At 41.3% G+C, this 18,069-nt stretch overlaps 1 protein-coding gene across 1 annotated transcript in view; it reads right to left on the bottom strand.

The window, feature by feature from the left end:
* LOC132400650 (meprin A subunit alpha-like) overlaps nt 1-12,434 on the bottom strand; it is a 32,564-nt gene extending 20,130 nt beyond the window's left edge. The window contains exons 1-6 of the mRNA XM_059981831.1: nt 12,296-12,434; nt 12,195-12,219; nt 12,043-12,096; nt 11,819-11,859; nt 11,646-11,721; nt 4,211-4,328 (exon numbers count right to left, since the gene is read on the bottom strand). Coding sequence (XP_059837814.1) covers nt 4,211-4,328; nt 11,646-11,721; nt 11,819-11,859; nt 12,043-12,096; nt 12,195-12,219; nt 12,296-12,361 — 380 coding nt within the window. The 5' untranslated portion in view covers nt 12,362-12,434. The remainder of the gene's footprint in view (nt 1-4,210; nt 4,329-11,645; nt 11,722-11,818; nt 11,860-12,042; nt 12,097-12,194; nt 12,220-12,295) is intronic.
* Between the last annotated feature and the right edge of the window lie 5,635 nt (nt 12,435-18,069).

Below are 18,069 nucleotides of genomic sequence, written 5' to 3'. Positions count from 1 at the left end.
AAATAAATGCAGTGTGTCGTGAGACTGCTAGAAAGGACTGGCTGATTTTAGGGCAAAATTGTGGTCAATAGGATGAGTTGTAATGCAAATGGGGGCAAATCGAAAAAGGTGATGAATACAGGATTGAAGGTGTTATATTTTAATACACACAGAATACAGAATAAGGTAGATAAAATTGTAGCACAGTTACAGATTGTCAGGTATGATGCTGTGGGTACCATTGAATCATGGGTGAAAGAAGATTATAGTTGGGAGCTTAATGTCCAAGGATACACATTGTATTGAAAGGCCCACTTCTTCATTCAGGTCATTTATAAAAATCATGAAGAGTAGGGGTCCCAGAACAGATCCCTGAGGCACACCACTAGTCACCGATCTCCATGCAGAATATGACCTGTCTACAACCACTCTTTGCCTTCTGTGGGAAAGCCAGTTCTGGATCCACAAAGCAATGTCCCCTTGGATCCCTTGCCGCCTTATTTTCTCAATAAGCCTTCCATGGGGTACCTTATCAAATACCTTGCTGAAATCCATATACACTACATCTACTGCTCTTCCTTCATCAATGTGTTTAGCCACATCCTCAAAAAATTTGATCAGGCTCGTAAGGCACGACCTGCTCTCGACAAAGCCATGCTGACTACTCCTAATCATATTATACCTCTCCAAATATTCTATTCCCCTTGAAAGAAAGTAGTGTCTTCTTTGCTCAACCTGTAAATTAACCTTCTCGGAGTCTTGCACAAGTCCCTAAATCCCTCTGCACCTCTGCTGTTTGAATTTTCTCCCCATTTTAGATAACAGAAGGCACTATTATTTATTTTACCAAAATGCATTATCATACATTTCCCAATTGTATGGTACTCCATCTGCCACTTTTTTGCTTATTCTTCCAATTCGTCTAAGTCTTGCTGCAATCGCATTGCTTCCTCAGCACTACCTACCCCTCCACCTATCTTCATATCATCTTGTGGTGAACTACATATACCTGCCTGGACACACCCCGCCCCCCTGCTGACTGCTCCTGTGGCTCCTCCCACAGACCCCTGTATAAAGGCAATTGGAGACACAGCCCCTTCCTCAGTCTCCAGGATGTAGTGTGGTGGTCAATTGCTGCTTGTTCTTTCTTCCAGCCAATAAAAGCCTATATCTCGCCTCACGTCTCCGAGAGTTACTGATGGTGCATCACATCTACAAACTTTGTCACAAAGCCATCAATTCCATTATTTAAATCATTTACAAACAATGTGAAAAGTAGCAGTTCTAATACTAACCCCCGAGGAACATCACTAGTCACTGGCAGCCAACCAGAAAAGGCCCCTATTATTCCCACTCACTGCTTCCTGACTGTCAACCATTCCTCTTCCCATGCTAGTATCTTTCCTGAAATGCCATAGGATTTTATTTTGTTAAGCAGCCTCGTGTGTGGCACCTTATCAAACGCCTTCTGATAATCCAAGTAAATGACATCCACAGCTTCTTTCTTGTCCACCCTGCTTGTTAATTCCTTGAAGAATTCTAACAGAGTTGTCAGGCAAGATTTCCCTTCACAGAAACCATACTGACTTTGACTTATTTTTTCATTAGTCTCCGAAAACTCATCCATAATAATGAACACATTCCCAAACACTGAGGTTAGGCTCACTGGCCTATAATTTCCTTTCTTTTGCCTTCCTCCCTTCTTAAAGAGCAGAGTGACATTTGCAATTTTCCAGTCCTCTGGGACCAAGCGGGAATCAAAGTGATTCTTGAAAGATTATGACTAATGCATCTATTATCTCTTCAGCAATCTCTCTCAGGACTCTGGAATGTAGTCCATCTGGTCCAGGTAACTTATCCACCTTAAGACCTTTGAGTTTGCCTAGCACTTTTTTCTTTGTAATAGCAATGGCACTCACTCCAGCTCCCTGACACTCATGAACCTCTGGCACACTGCTAGTGTCTTCCACAGTGAAGACAGATGCAAGGTACCCATGAAGAACATCTGCCTTTTCTTTGTCCCCCATTAGTACCTCACCAGCCTCATTTTACAGTGGTCCAACTCGCCACTGACTTTTGCTACCTTATATGCTCATTCCTTGGCTTTTACACAGCTCTTACCCTTGTCAGCCACAGTTGCCTACCCCTGCCATTTAAGAATTTCTTCTGTGGGCCATATCTACCCTGCACCTTGTGAATTGTTCCGAAAAACGTCAGCCATCTCTGTTCTGCGCTATCCCTGCCAGTACCTCCAATCCACCTGGGCAAGCTTCTCTCTCATGTCTCTGTAATTCCCTTTATTTCACTATGATACTAAGTCAAAGCAAACATAAAAGATTAGTGGGAAGTTAAAGGATTGGGAAGCTTTTAAAAACCAGTAGATGACAACCAGAAAGTCCATAAAGAAGAAAAAGAGAGAATACAAAGGTAAGCTAGCCAATAATATTAAAGAGGATACCAATCGTTCCTTCAAATATATAAAGTGTAAAAGAAAGGTGAGAGTGGATATCGTACTGCTGGAAAATGATGCTAGACATGTAGTAACAGGGGTGTGGAAGTGATGGATGAACTGAGTTAGTATTTTGCATCAGCCTTTACTGTGGAAGATATTAGCAGTATGATGCAAGTTTGAGAGTGTCGGGGGAAGAAGGAAGTGAAGTTGCCATTACTAGGGACAAGGTGCTTGGAAAACTGAAAGGTCTGAGGGGGAATAAGTCACCTGGACTAGATGGACTACACACCAGGGTTCTGAAAGAGGTGGCTGAAGAGATTGTGGAAGCATTCATAATGATTTTTAAGTATCAGTAGAGTCCGCCATGGTTCTGGAGACTGAAAATGTCACTCCACTCTTCAAGAAGGGAGAATGACAGCAGAAAGGAATTTTCTTGGCCAGTTAGTCTGATCTCTGTGGTTCAGAAGATATTGGAGTTGTATGTTAAGGATGTAGTTTCAGACTAGTGGTGTTCCACAGGGGTCTGTGTTGTACCTCTTCTGTTTATGTCATATGTCAATGATTTGGATGATGGAATTGATGGTTTTGTGGCCAAATTTTCAGATGTTACAAAGACAGACGGAGGGGCAGGTAGTGTTGAGGAAACAGCAAGGCTACAGAAAGATTTGGACAAGGGGCAAAGAAGTGGAAGAAGGAATACAGTTGTGAGAAGTGAACGGTTATGCGCTTTGGTGGAAGAAGCAATAGTATAGACTATTTTCTAAATGGAGAGAAAATTCAAAACTCTGAGGTGCAAACAGACTTAGGATTCACAAAAGTTTAATTTGCAGGTTGAGTCAGTGGTGAGAATGCAAATGCAATGTTAGCAGTCATTTTGAGAGCACTAGAATATAAAAGCAAGGATGTAATGCTGAGGCTTTATAAGGAAGTGACAATGCCTCACTTGGAGTATTGTGAGCAGTTTTGGCCTCCTTGTTTAAGAAAGGATATGTCGACATTGGAGAGGATTAAAAGGAGATGCATGAAAATGATTTCAGGATTTAAAGGCTTGTTGTATGAGAAGGGTTTGATGGTTCTGGGCCTGTACTTACTGGAATTTGGAAGAATGAGGGACAAAATTATTGAAGCCTATCGAATGTTGAAAGGCCTCAATTGAGTGGATTTAGTGAGGATACTTCCTATGGTGGGGCAGTCTAAGACCAAAGGACACGGTTTCACAATAGAGGGATGTCCACTTAGAATGGAGATAAGGAGGAATTTCTTCAGCCAGTGAGTGGTGATTCTATGGAATTCGTTACCAAAGGTGGTTGTGGAGGCCAAGTCACTGGGTGTATCTTAGAGAGAGGTTGATAGAATCCTGATTGGTCAGGGCATGTAGAGATATGGGGAGAAGGCAGAAGATTGGGGCTGAGAGGAAAATAGATCAGCCATGATGAGATGGTGGAGCAGACTTGATAGGCCTAAGGACTCAATTCTGTTCTTATATCGTCTGGTCTTATGGTCTAAGTTAAGGTAAAAGACAATGGGGATCAAGGAAAAATCAAAATGCTGGAGATGCTAGAAATATTAAATTTACACTATGGATCTGTCATATTTCCAACATTACTAATGGGAGAAATAATGTTTGCGTCTCTGTTTTCACAAACACCAAGTACTTTGCACAACATTCCCATCTGCAGATTAATAGTGCACAAAATAAATTTGTCTTTGTGTATAAAGTACATCAGTTTTTTTAATTTACTTTCAAAATGTAGTACAATTGTTTGATTTTATACATACCCATCTAACTTTTTGAAAGATAGGAAAGTTGTCTCTCCTTCATACGGTTTAAAATCAACACATGACTTTAAACGATACTGCTCAAATGCATGTAAGATGACACCCTTGGCATTTAGCTCTGAAAATCAAAACTGAAACAATTCATTTGAAATAATTTCACACAATAAAACAACACTAATTACATTTCCCAAATGAAGAACTATGAATCTCTCAGTCTGTAGAGGTTAAAAGCAATGCAAAATGTACCTGAAAATGCATAATGCCCAACACTACTATGGTATGCTTATGAGATCTTGAGCAAAATTTTGCTGGATTTTCCTAACAGTTGCATACTGGAGGAATTTCTCAGTAAGAGACCGCAGTGTCTTTTGATTCCTGAGCATATGCTGAAATAAACTCACTGACATTTTATATCTGGTTGTGCTCTGTGACTGGGCTCTGCAGACAGCCCAGCAACTGGAAAGAAGCTTACTGAGCCTCACCCTCACTCATTGGGACATTCCCTCTTCTCATTGTTAATTATGAATTAAAATTGGACATTGCAGTTATGATGTTGTGGGCATCACTGAGTCATGGCTGAAAGAAGATCATAGTTGGGAGCTTAACATCTAAGAATACACTTAACATCAAAAGGACAGGTAGGTAGGCAGAGGAAGTGGGGTAGCTCTGTAGGTAAAAAATATAATCAAATCCTGAGAAAGAGGTGACGTAGGATCTGAAAGTGTTGAATCCTTGTGAGTAGAGTTAAGAAACTGCAGGTGTAAAAGAGCCTGATTTACAGGCCTCCAAATAGTAGCCAGGATGTGGCATACAAATTACATGGAAGATACAAAAGGTATGTAAAGGGGCAATATTTTGATAGTAATGAGGGATTTTCAATATGCTGGTAGATTAGTAAAATCAAGTTGGTGCTGGATTCCAAGAGACGGAATTTATAGAATGCCTATGAGATAGCATTTTAGAACAACTTGTGGTTCAGCCCACTAGTGTGAAAGGCAATTCTTGATTGGGTGTTGTGTAATAAACCAAATCTGACTTGGGAGCTTAACGTAAAATAACTATTTGGAAGCAGTGATCATAATATGTTAGAATTCACCCCACAATTTGAGTGGGAAAGATATGGTCAGCTTTATCAGCACAACAGTGGACTAAAGGGAATTACAGAGGCGTGAGAGAGAAGCTGAACAAAGTTGATTGGAAGGAGATACCAGCAGGGATGACAGCAGAACAACAGTGGCTGGAGTTTCCGGAAACAATTCAGAAATGCAGGATAGATATATCCCAAAGCTGAAGAAGCATTTTAACAGGAGGATGAGGCAATCATGTCTGACAAGGAAAGTCAAAGACAGCACCAAAGCTAAAGAGGGGGCATAGAATTTAGCAAAAGTTAGTGGGAAGTTAGAGGATTGGGAAGCTTTTAAAAACCAAAAAAGCCATAAGGAGAGAAAAGATGAAATACGAAGGGAAGCTAGTTAATATAAAACAGGATACCAAAAGCTTTTTCAAATAAGAGTAACAAAGAGACAAGAGTGGATATTGGACTGCTGTAAAATGATGCTGCAGAGATAGTAATGGATGATAAAGAAATGGCAGAAGAACTGAGGAATAGTAAGGCAAAAGGACCCAAATGGGTGTTGTCTATAGGCCACCAAACATTAGCATGGATATTGGGTGCAAGTTGAATAGGGAGTTAACATTGGCATGTGGCAAAGGTAATGTCGCAGTAGTTATGGGGGATTTCAACATGCAAGTGAACTGGGAGAATCAGGTTGGTGCTGGACCACAGGATAGGGAGTTTGTAGAGTGCCTACGGGATGCATTCTTGGAACAGCTTGTACGAGAGCCGACTAGGGACAAGACTATTCTGGATTTAGTGTTATGTAATGAACAGGATTTGATAAGCGATCTTGCAGTAAAGGAGCCATTAGGAGGTAGTGATCATAATATGATAAGTTTTTATCTGCAATTTGAGAAGGATAAGGGCAGCTCGGGGGTGTCAGTGTTGCAGTTGAACAGGGGAAACTATGGAGCCATGAGGGAGGAGCTGGCCAAAGTTGACTGGACGGATAGCCTAGCAAAAAAGACAGTGGAACAGCAATGGCAGGTATTCTTGGGAATAATGCACAAGGTGCAAAATTAGTTCATCCCCCAGGGAAGGAAGGATTCAAAGGGGGGAAAGGGGCCACAGTGCCAAAGGGCCAAAGGAAGTCAGAGATTGCATAGCATTAAGAAAAGGAAGTATGACAGAGCTAAGGTGAGTGGGAGGACAGATGATTGGGAAGTTTTTAAGGAACAACAGAACTTAACTAAAAAGACAATACAGGGAGAAAAAATGAGGTACGAACGCAAGCTAGCCAGGAATATAAAGGAAGATAGCAAAAGCCTTTTTAGGTATGTGAAGAAAAAGAAGATAGTTAAGAACAATGTTGGGCCCTTGAAGAATGAATTGGGTGAAATTGTTATGGGAAACAGAGAAACAGCAGAAGAATTTAATGAGTACTTTAGATCTGTTTTCACTAAGGAAGACACAAGCAATCTCCCAGAAGTATGGATGGGCCAAGGACATAGGGTAACAGAGGAAATGAAACAGATTGACATTAGGAAGGAAATGGTGATGAGAAAACTGATGGGACTGAAGGCTGACAAATCCCCAGGTCCAGGTGGTCTGCATCCTAGGGTACTAAGGGAGGTGGCCCTGGAAATTGCGGATGCATTGGTAATCATTTTCCAATGTTCCTTAGATTCAGGATCAGTTCCAGAGGATTGGAGAATGGCTAATGTTATCCCACTTTTTAAGAAAGGAGGGAGGGAGAAAACAGAGAACAATTGACCTGTCAGCCTGACATTGGTGGTGGGGAAGATGCTAGAGTCCATTATTAAGGATGAAATAGTGGCATATCTAGATAGCAGTGATAGGATTGGGCCGAGCCAGCATGGATTTACCAAGGGTAAATCATGCTTGACTAATCTGTTGGAGTTTTTCGAGGATGTAATCAGGAAGTTAGATGGGGGAGATCCAGTGGATGTAATGTACCTCGATTTTCAGAAGGCATTTGATAAGGTCCCACATAGGAGATTGGTGGGTAAAATCAAGCTCAGGGCATCGGGGGGAAGACATTGATATGGATAGAAAACTGGTTTGCAGGTAGAAAGCAAAGGGTAGCGGTGAATGGGTGTTTCTCGGAATGGCAGGTGGTGACTAGTGGGGTGCCACAGGGCTCGGTATTGGGACCACAGCTGTTTACGATTTACGTCAATGATTTGGATGAAGGCATTGAAAATAACATCAGCAAATTTGCGGATGATACTAAGCTGGGTGGCAGTGTGACATGTGATGAGGATGTTAGGAGAATTCAGGGTGACTTGGATAGGCTGGGTGAGTGGGCAGATACTTGGCAGATGACGTTTAATGTAAATAAGTGTGAGGTTATCCACTTTGGGAGTAAGAATAGGAAGGCAGATTATTATCTGAACGGTGTAGAGTTAGGTAAGGGAGAAATACAAAGAGATCTAGGAGTCCTTGTTCATCAGTCACTGAAGGTGAATGAGCAAGTGCAGCAGGCAGTGAAGAAGGCTAATGGAATGTTGGCCTTTATTACAAAGGGAATTGAGTACAAGAGCAAGGAAATCCTCTTGCATTTGTACAGAGCCTGTTGAGACCACACCTGGAGTACTGTGTACAGTTTTGGTCTCCAGGGTAAAGGAAGGACATCCTGGCTGCAGAGGAAGTGCAGCGTAGATTCACGAGGTTAATTCCTGGGATGTCTGGACTGTCTTACGCAGAGAGGTTAGCAAGAGTGGGCTTGTACATGCTGGAATTAAGGAGATTGAGAGGAGATCTGATTGAAACATATAAGATTATTAAGGGATTGAACAAGATAGAGGCAGGAAATATGTTCCAGATGCTGGGAGAGTCCAGTACCAGAGGGCATGGTTTGAGAATACGGGCTAGGTCATTTAGGACAGAGTTAAGGAAAAACTTCTTCTCCCAGAGAGTTGTGGAGGTGTGGAATGCACTGCCTCGGAAGGTAGTGGAGGCCAATTCTCTGGATGCTTTCAAGAAGGAGCTAGATAGATATCTTATGGATAGGGGAATCAAGGGATATGGGGACAAGGCAGGAATGGGGTATTGATAGTAGTTGATCAGCCATGATCTCAAAATGGCGGTGCAGGCTAAAAGGGCCAAATGGTCTACTTCTGCACCTATTGTCTATTGTCGATTGTTTAAGAACTTGAGTATTTTGTGTCCTGGAGGGACTTGTTCTGGAGCAGCTCCAGACTATGGTTAGGCCACACTTAGTCCCCCTCCAGTTCGCCTACCAGCCCCGACTAGGAGTTGAGGATGCCATTGTCTACCCGCTGAACCGTGTCTACGCCCACCTGGACAAGCCGGCGAGCACTGTGAGGGTCATGTTTTTTGACTTCTCCAATGCGTTCAACACCATCCGCCCTGCTCTTCTGGGTGAGAAGCTGACAGTGATGCAGGTGGATGCTTCCCTGGTGTCATGGATTATTGATTACCTGACTAGCAGACCACAGTATGTGCGCTTGCAACACTGTGTGTCAGACAGAGTGGTCAGCAGCACTGGGGCTCCACAGGGAACTGTCCTGTCTCCCTTTCTCTTCACCATCTACACCTCGGACTTCAACGACTGCACAGAGTCTTGCCATCTTCAGAAGTTTTCTGATGACTCTGCCATAGTTGGATGCATCAGCAAGGGAGATGAGGCTGAGTACAGGGCTACGGTGGGAAACTTTGTCACATGGTGTGAGCAGAATCATCTGCAGCTTAATGTGAAAAAGACTAGGGAGCTGGTGGTGGACCTGAGGAGAGTTAAGGCACCGGTGACCCCTGTTTCCATCCAAGGGGTCAGTGTGGACATGGTGGAAGATTACAGATACCTGGGGATACAAATTGACAATAACTGGACTGGTCAAAGAACACTGAGGCTGTCTACAAGAAGGGTCAGAGCCGTCTCTACTTCCTGAGGAGAATGAGGTCCTTTAACATCTGCCGGATGATGCTGAGGATGTTTTACGAGTCTGTGGTGGCCAGTGCTATCATGTTTGCTGTTGTGTGCTGGGGCAGCAGGCTGAGGGTAGCAGATACCAACAAACTCATTCGTAAGGCCAGTGATGTTGTGGGGGTGGAACTGGACTCTCTGATGGTGGTGTCTGAAAAGAGGATGCTGTCCAAGTTGCATGCCATCTTGGACAATGTCTCCCATCCACTCCATAATGTACTGGTTAGACACAGGAGTACATTCAGCCAGAGACTCATTCCACCTAGATGTAACACTGAGCATCATAGGAAGTCATTCCTGCCTGTGGCCATCAAACTTTACAACTCCTCCCTCGGAGTGTCAGACACCCTGAACCAATAGGCTGGTCCTGGACTTATTTCCACCTGGCATGATTAACTTTTTATTATTTAATTATTTATGGTTTTATATTGCTATATTTCTACACTTCGTTGGCTATAACGAAACCCAGTTTCCCTTGGGAACAATAAAGTATGTCTATCTGTCTGTCTGTCTTCACTATGGAAGACACTAGGAGAATGCAAGAAATTCGAGAATGTCAGGGCGCACAAGTAAATATTGTTGTTTTTACTAAGGAGAAGGTACTTGGGAACCTGAAAGGTCTGAAGGAAGGTAAATCACCTAGACCATTTGGACTAAAACCCAGGCTTTTGAAAGAGATAGTGGAGGCACTAGTAATGATTTTTCAAGAATTACTAGATTCTGGAATGTTTTAGCAGGACTGAAACATTGCATTCCATCTGCCCTGCTCTTCTGAGTGAGAAGCAGAGCAATGTGTGGTTAAGTCCCCTGCTCAAAGACACAATGCACTGACTTAGCTGAGGCTCGAACTAGCGACCTTCAGATCACTAGATCAACGCCTTAACCACATGAGTGGGAAGGTGGACAGGTGGTGGTGGGGGGAATGAAATAAGAAGCTAAGAGGGGATAGGTAATAGAGGTAAAGACTGAAGAAGAAGAAATTTAACAGGAGAGTTCCGTGGACCATGGAAGAAAGGGAAGAAGGGGGGGGAATCAGAGGGAAGTGATGGGCAGGTGTGGAGATGTGAAGAGTTGAGAGGGTAAATAGAGTGGGGAATGGAAAAAGAGAGGAGGAGGGAGGGGGGAGAATTCAATGCTGGTGCCATCCAGTTGAAGCTTCCCAAGCAGAATATGAGGTTTTGCTCCTCAAACTTGACTTTGCTCTCATCATGACAGTAGAGGAAGCCATGAACAGACATGTCAGAACGGGAACGCGAGGTCAAATTAAAATGGGACTCCACTGGGAGATCAAGTTTATTCATCTCCTTCGGTACCACCTGATTTGCTGAAGTCAGCAAAATGACCAGCATTTTGTATGTATTGCTCAAGATATCCAGTTTCTACAGAATATCTTGTGTTTATGATTCTGATTCTGTTAAGGAAAAGCATAAGGATAAGGTAAACTGCCCTCTTGTGAATTATTTATGTTTGTTCTAACGTTTTCAATTACTTTAAAATGTTCTGAGTTTGATCTGATTTTCTTTTGAGACTACATGCAGGATTCTGGCTGAAATTTGAATGTAGAATAAATGGTGGAAATGTTTACTAGGCCAGGTAGCATCCACATAGTGATACATTGTTCTGAACTGAAACTTTGATGTTGTTTCATTCTTGCTGAGACTTTCCAGATTTTTGATTTTTCAATATGAAGTCATATGCTTTAGATTTCTTGGAATATTTCTAGAATAACTTTTATAGTTTATGTTATATAATTAGCAAATGTTTTCAAACACTGGATTTCAAACCAATGGATTATCTGTCCTTTTAGTGAGGAATACCAGCTCTAAAAAATGAATAGACATGTGCACGATGGAAATCTGATCAGACAAAAAGAAAATCAGCACTTGATGAACTTGGGCTTTGAAAGTAAAGTGTGCACCTCCTCCTGTTTTGTGGCAGGTGTAAAAAAAACACTTTCCTGAAAATAGCATGGAGGATTTTCAAATGAGCATATTAAGCTTGGTTGGTTGTAATCCTATAATTCAATGTAACTAAATGCAGTTAATAAACCCAAATGATTGCCCACTAGTCTAAGGCATGTCCTCTAGTAGTTCCCTTTCACTCTAGGTCAAAAAATTATTCCACTATAAATGCTTATAGTAAACAACATTGAATATATAAATGTTAAATGACCATAAAGTTAAAAGATGCACTGTTCATCTGTTCATTGAACAATATTTGACTTTTGATTTCAAATAGCTTATCCAATATAAGTCATTAAAGTCATCAATGAAAACATTTCAAAGTGTCATGTTTCAAACCATATGCATTATCAAGATAATGATGACACAATAATATGCTTGAATCAAGACATTAACCGTAGAGTTGAAATACCTTCAGATTATTCAATAATTTTATAAACAAAATGTTACCAAGGCTATCCGTCAGAATATATGGAATAGGGAATGTCCATCTCATTGTTGTATCTGTAATGGCATTCCGTTTTTGCTGAAATGGATTGAGGAAATCAATAGTCCATGAAAGATGAAAGCACAGAACTAGAAATCAACCTATTTTGAAAGAACTTAATGTTTGTCATACTTACATCCACTGCAATGTCTCCTTGAAACAAAAACCTCTGGGATTCTATCAGAAACATAACATAAAAAACATATTATAAGATAGTCTGCACGCTGAATGACGATGACACATGAAGAAACAAAGCATACAATTTACAATTATCCAGAGTAATTCAGCAGGATATACTCAGTAAATTTAAAACACTTAACTTGAAAAATGCTCGAAGATGTAATAGTTCTTAAAACTTACTTTCATTTATTTGTAGGATGTCCTCTCTCAAATCCTCAGCATCTGCTTCATATTCTGATTAATGGGTTAGAAATGAATACATTAAATTTTAACAAAACAACATGTTCTTGAATAAGTTGTAATGAAATAGGATAAAGTATCATAATACTTACCATTTTTAGAAGGAACCTCTTTGATCTGGAAGAAGAAAGAGTTGTTTAAGTGGTGAAAGAACAATAAAAGCTATTTGACTATGACAGTAGTGTATTCTTACCAGCAAAGTGTCACAATTTGCAAACAAAACTACTAAACAAAAGGTTAAGAATCCAGTAGTGTTCATTTTGCAGACAGCAAATGTGTTAGTTGTCTGGCGGTTGAGTTATATGGACACATTAAAATGCAGTTTTCAATATCATGAACTTTGTATAGTTAATTGAACTTTATGACACTTTGGTTCATAAATCACAGTGCCAGCAATATGAGAGCAAACAGCTTCATGGTTCAAGAATGTTATTGTGTTCTCAGCCTTTGGTTAGTAAATTATTAAAACAATTCAGAAGAATAGTGAATAATTCACTCTGAAAAGTAGTTACTATCTCTCCAAAGAAAACTTGCTGACATTCAGTTTATGGCCAATTGACTGTAAGATTTGAATATTGATCATGAAGTAATTCAGATGTGACTAAAATGTATTTATTTCCATATCTGCTACATGATGAAAACATACAAAATTTTGAGTGGGGATGTAGAGATGGTGTGTGTGTGTGTGTGTGTGTGTGTGTGTGTGTGTGTGTGTGTGTGTGTGTGTGTGTGTGTGTTTGTGTGTGTGTGTGTGTGTGTGTGTGTGTGTGTGTGTGTGTGTGTGTTTGTGTGTGTGTGTGTGTGTGTGTGTGTGTGTGTGTGTGTGTGTGTGAGAGAGAGAGAGAGAGATGGAGATGGAGATGGACCGGGGTGCAACATACAAAATTCTGACAGGGTTTCCCTGCTTGAGTTTGGGGGGAGTGAGAGACTTGGGATACTGAATAAGACATTTAGAACTGTGATAAGGGGAAGTTGCTTCAGAGTGTGGTGAACCTGGGGCATTCTGCTGCATTGGCCAAATCATTGGATTTACTTGCGATAGTTCTCTAGACACAAAAGGTATCAGTAATTAGAGGGAGAGTACATGAATATGGTATTTTGATAGAAGATCAACGTGATTATCTTGAATAGTGATGCAGGCCTGAAGGATGGTGGCTCGCTCCTGCTTCTATTTTAATGTTTCTATGAGTTTTGATAGAAGGAGATTCAATGGGTGTAAGGACTGATGGTGAAGACCGGTGGTGGAGTGGCATCAGCACTGGACTTGGAGGCAGATGGTCCTGAGTTCAAATCTGGCCGAGTCCCAAACTGGGTAGCGGCAGTATCTACGTAGGAGGCTACTTCCATAACTTGCCACGAAAATACCATGGACAACTACACTATCCATATGGTGACCAAGAGTTAACTACACTCAACAATAAAGATCAAAGGTGGCCAGTGAGGAATTAGTGGTTGAGGCACACACCATTTTGTCTTACGTGTGAGCTGACAGGCAATTGTGTACACACTCCTGAATGCCCATGTAGCAGCATCTGGTCACTACAGATCTCCATTCCACTGAACAAAGACTGAAGTTCAAACTTTCAGTAGCTTGTGTGCAATTGTCATTGCTTATTACACCGCAGCAACTTGTACTCAGTATGAAGATTGCGACCTAGAACACAACTGTTCTCATGGTCAAATCTGTTCAGATTCACGAGAATGGACTGAACATTACTCTGCTTTCAAGCCCATGATCTTAAGCCATGATACAGACATTAAGCCATGATACAGAGTGTCTACTCATTGAGCATGACAACCTTTTGAAAAGGCACACTGAAAGACAAATGCTATCAGCAAGGGGTAGATTCCACCAGCAAAAATGATTCAGCAACTCTGTCTGTGGAATAAATAATCTTCATGCGATCCTTACACTCACTCAAATACACAATCAAGCTTTAATAGCACTGGGACAAATGACTTCAACTCTCCATCCCAAAACACACAACATCATTGACATATTTGTCTTCAGGAGTAAAAAAAATCCTTTTCAGTAAATATCAGCTGAAGTCCCTGTTTTTTGGTTCATCAAGATGATGTCAAATATTCCATTGTTTCCCACCTTAAAGATCTTGCAGTATTTACATTTTGATTTCAGGTTGCTTTTTTGTTGGTCATGTTTTAAACAGGTTTTTTAAAATCTATGTCCCCTTATAGTATACAGAATATATTTTCACAATATAAAGATATTGAAATATTTTCCCCACCATAGAAATGTCAATAATTTATCAAGAAATTGTAACAGCCCATTGAGTCCTTGTCTGCTCCTTGGAGAACCAGACATTTTCTAGTCCCCTGTTCTTTGTGCTTTGCCCAGAAAATCTTACCTCTACTAGTTCCCCTTTAACACCCTTGATTGACTCTGTTTTTATGGGCAGTGGATTCCAGTTTTGTCCATTACTTTGAATATGATCCTCTGATCTCCGAATCATGGACTACAGACAGACAGATATACCTTATTGATCCTGAGGGAAATTGGGTTTTGTTACAGTCACACCAACCAAGAATAGTGTAGAAATATAGCAATATAAAACCATAAATAATTAAATAATAATCAGTAAACTATGCCAAGTAGAAATAAGTCCAGGACCAGCCTATTGGCTCAGGGTGTCTGACACTCCGAGGGAGGAGTTGTAAAGTTTGATGGCCACAGGCAGGAATGACTTCCTATGACGCTCAGTGTTGCATCTCAGTGGAAAGAGTCTCTGGCTGAATGTACTCCTGTGTCTAACCAGTACATTATAGAGTGGATGGGAGACATTGTCCAAGATGGCATGCAACTTGGACAGCATCCTCTTCTCAGACAACACCATCAGAAAGTCCAGTTCCACCCCCACAACATCACTGGCCTTACGAATGAGTTTGTTGATTCTGTTGGTGTCTGCTACCCTCAGCCTGCTGCCCCAGCACACAACAGCAAACATGATAGCACTGGCCACCACAGACTCGTAGAACATCCTCAGCATCGTTCGGCAGATGTTAAAGGATCTCAGTCTCCTCAGGAAATAGAGACGGCTCTGACCCTTCTTGTAGACAGCCTCAGTGTTCTTTGACCAGTTCAGTTTATTGTCAATTTGTATCCCCAGGTATTTGTAATCCTCCACCCTGTCCACACTGACCCCTTGGATGGAAACAGGGAGTCACCAGTGCCTTAGCCCTCCTCAGGTCCACCACCAGCTCCTTAGTCTTTTTCACATTAAGCTGTAGATGATTCTGCTCACACCATGTGACAAAGTTTCCCACCGTAGCCCTGTACTCAGCCTCATCTCCCTTGCTGATGCATCCAACTATGGCAGAGTCATCAGAAAACTACTGAAGATGGCAAGACTCTGTGCAGTAGTTGAAGTCCGAGGTGTAGGTGGTGAAGAGAAAAGGAGACAGGACAGTCCCCTGTGGAGCCCCAGTGCTGCTGACCACTCTGTCTGACACATAGTGTTGCAGGCGCAGGTACTATGGTCTGCCAGTCAGGTAATCAATAATCCATGACACCAGGGAAGCATCCACCTGCATCACTGTCAGCTTCTCACCCAGCAGAGCAGATGGTGTTGAACGCACAGGAGAAGTCAAAAAACATGACCCTCACAGTGCTCGCCAGCTTGTCCAGGTGGGTGTAGACACGGTTCAGCAGGTAGACGATGGCATCCTCAACTCCTAGTCGGGGCTGGTAGGCGAACTGTAGGGGGACTAAGTGTGGCCTAACCATAGGCTGGAGCTGCTCTAGAACAAGTCCCTCCAGGGTCTTCATGATGTGGGAGGTCAATGCCACCAGTCTGTAGTCATTGGAGCCTCTGGGGCTCCTATGGGAACCATTTCCCTCCATGTACTCTAATTAAACTCCTCAGTACACTTTGAAATTTCTCTCAACTTACACTGCTGCAAGTAGAACATTATCCACCTCTCCAATTCAACCTTAAAGTCGAAACCTCTCATTCTTGAAACAATTCTAGGGAACTGCTCCTGCAACTTGTTTAGAAGCTCCAAGGATGTTTGAATGCATAAACACATTATATGCAAACATTGTTTATTTTATTGTTGCAGGATTTAAAAAAATCCAGTATGGTGTTGCTCAAAATAGATCTCAAAATAATCACATATATTCATATTTTAATAAACAATCACCTTTAGTTTTTGATTTCCCAACCCTTGGAAAAAGCTCTTTGCTTTATCAACACAGCTTGTAATTTGATGTACCTCTATAAAAACACACCTCATTTTCACATGGTCCAATGATAAAATCCAACTCTGCTTAACCTTTCTCCACAACTCAGTCCTTCACGTCATGGTAACATCCTCCAAATGGTCAATAATATCTCGTACAACTGCAACATAACATCAATGTATCATAAGAAATGTCTTTGATCTGAAAAGAGTTTTACTGGTGAAAGAATCATAAAATTTATCTGAAAATCAAAGTAGTACATCACTAATGTGTTACAATTTGTGAACAAAAAACTAAGTCAAAGGAAAACAATTCAGAAGTTTTCATTTTATTGTAGACAGAAAGTCCATTAGCAACCTAGCTTTTGAATTATATGGATGCATTAAAATTTAGTTTTCGGCATTTTATCCTTTGTATAGTTAATTTATGTTTATGGCATGTTTCGGACAAAGAATCTGCAGTACTAATGATTTGAGAGCTATAGTCCAACAGCCTTTCCTCTAATAGCTTCATGGTTCAATAACATCACTTTAACCCTAGCCTTTTCTTTTGGTGAGTTATTCAGACAATTCAGAAGGGTAGTAAATAATTCACTCAAAGATATAATAACTATCTTTCCAAACAAAACCTGCTAACGTAAGATCTAAATATTGTTCATAAAATAATTCAGATATGATCAAAATATATTCTATTCCAAATCAGCGACACAATGAACACATCCATTCAGATGTTAAGAATGAGGAGCAACTCTGATGGGCAGAAAGGTGCAAAGTCGCCTCCCCCTTTTTGAGAATCGCTATTATTTCGGGTCTGATACCAAGGAAGTGAGAGACAACGCAGAGATACGCAAAAGTGGAATGTCTCCTCCTAACAAAAGCGGAACGGAACCACTGATTACTGTTATTGTCTCTTGGAGAAGGATTGTGTATTGAGTACTGGTCTATTCATTGAAACTCCACAGGGGGCAACCGGAGTGGTCTGGTTGATGGGTTGCATCATCCCAATCTGATTGACACCTGAGACCCCGTGAGTGAGGATAAAAGTAAAGTCTGGGGAACACCCCTCAGATGCACCAGGAGAAACACTACGAGACCGGTGGGGGCTTGTGTGTGTGTCCACCCTTGCCTGGGTGATGAGTCCTCCACAGAAGAACGGTCTAGCTAAAGGACGGAGGGGTCATATATGAATGGCCACAACAACAACGCATCAACGGATCAAGATCGTAAAGGAAAGTCAGCAAGTCAATAGCTGTTACTCTCCCTCTCTCTCCCCAACAATTGCAACACAGCGACCAACAAACTACCGCAGCCTGCATGAACTGAACTGAACTTTATACTTCCATTGGACAATTCATTATCCCCTAGACAACGATAGAGCTTATTTCTTATTGATTATTATTATACCTGCACTTTTAGGTTTAGTATTGATGATGTATATTATCTGTATATTTGCATTGATATTATTTTTGTGCATTTTTACTAATAAATACTGTTAAAAATAGTATCATCAGACTTCAACAGATACTCCTATCTTTGCTGGTAAGATACCCAGTTACGGGGTTCGTAACACAGAGTAACCATATAGCCATATAAAATTACAGCATGGAAACAGGCCATGCCACTTGGCCCTTCTAGTCCGTGCCAAATGCTTACTCTCACCTAGTCCCACTGACCCACACTCAGCCCATAACCCTCCATTCCTTTCCTGTCCATATACCTATCCAATTTTACTTTAAATGACAATACCGAACCTGCCACTACTACTTCTAC

This window comes from Hypanus sabinus, chromosome 10 (assembly GCF_030144855.1).
Source record: "Hypanus sabinus isolate sHypSab1 chromosome 10, sHypSab1.hap1, whole genome shotgun sequence".
In the NCBI taxonomy this organism is placed as follows: Eukaryota; Metazoa; Chordata; class Chondrichthyes; order Myliobatiformes; family Dasyatidae; genus Hypanus; species Hypanus sabinus.
This window is presented reverse-complemented; position numbering and strand designations above follow the sequence as displayed.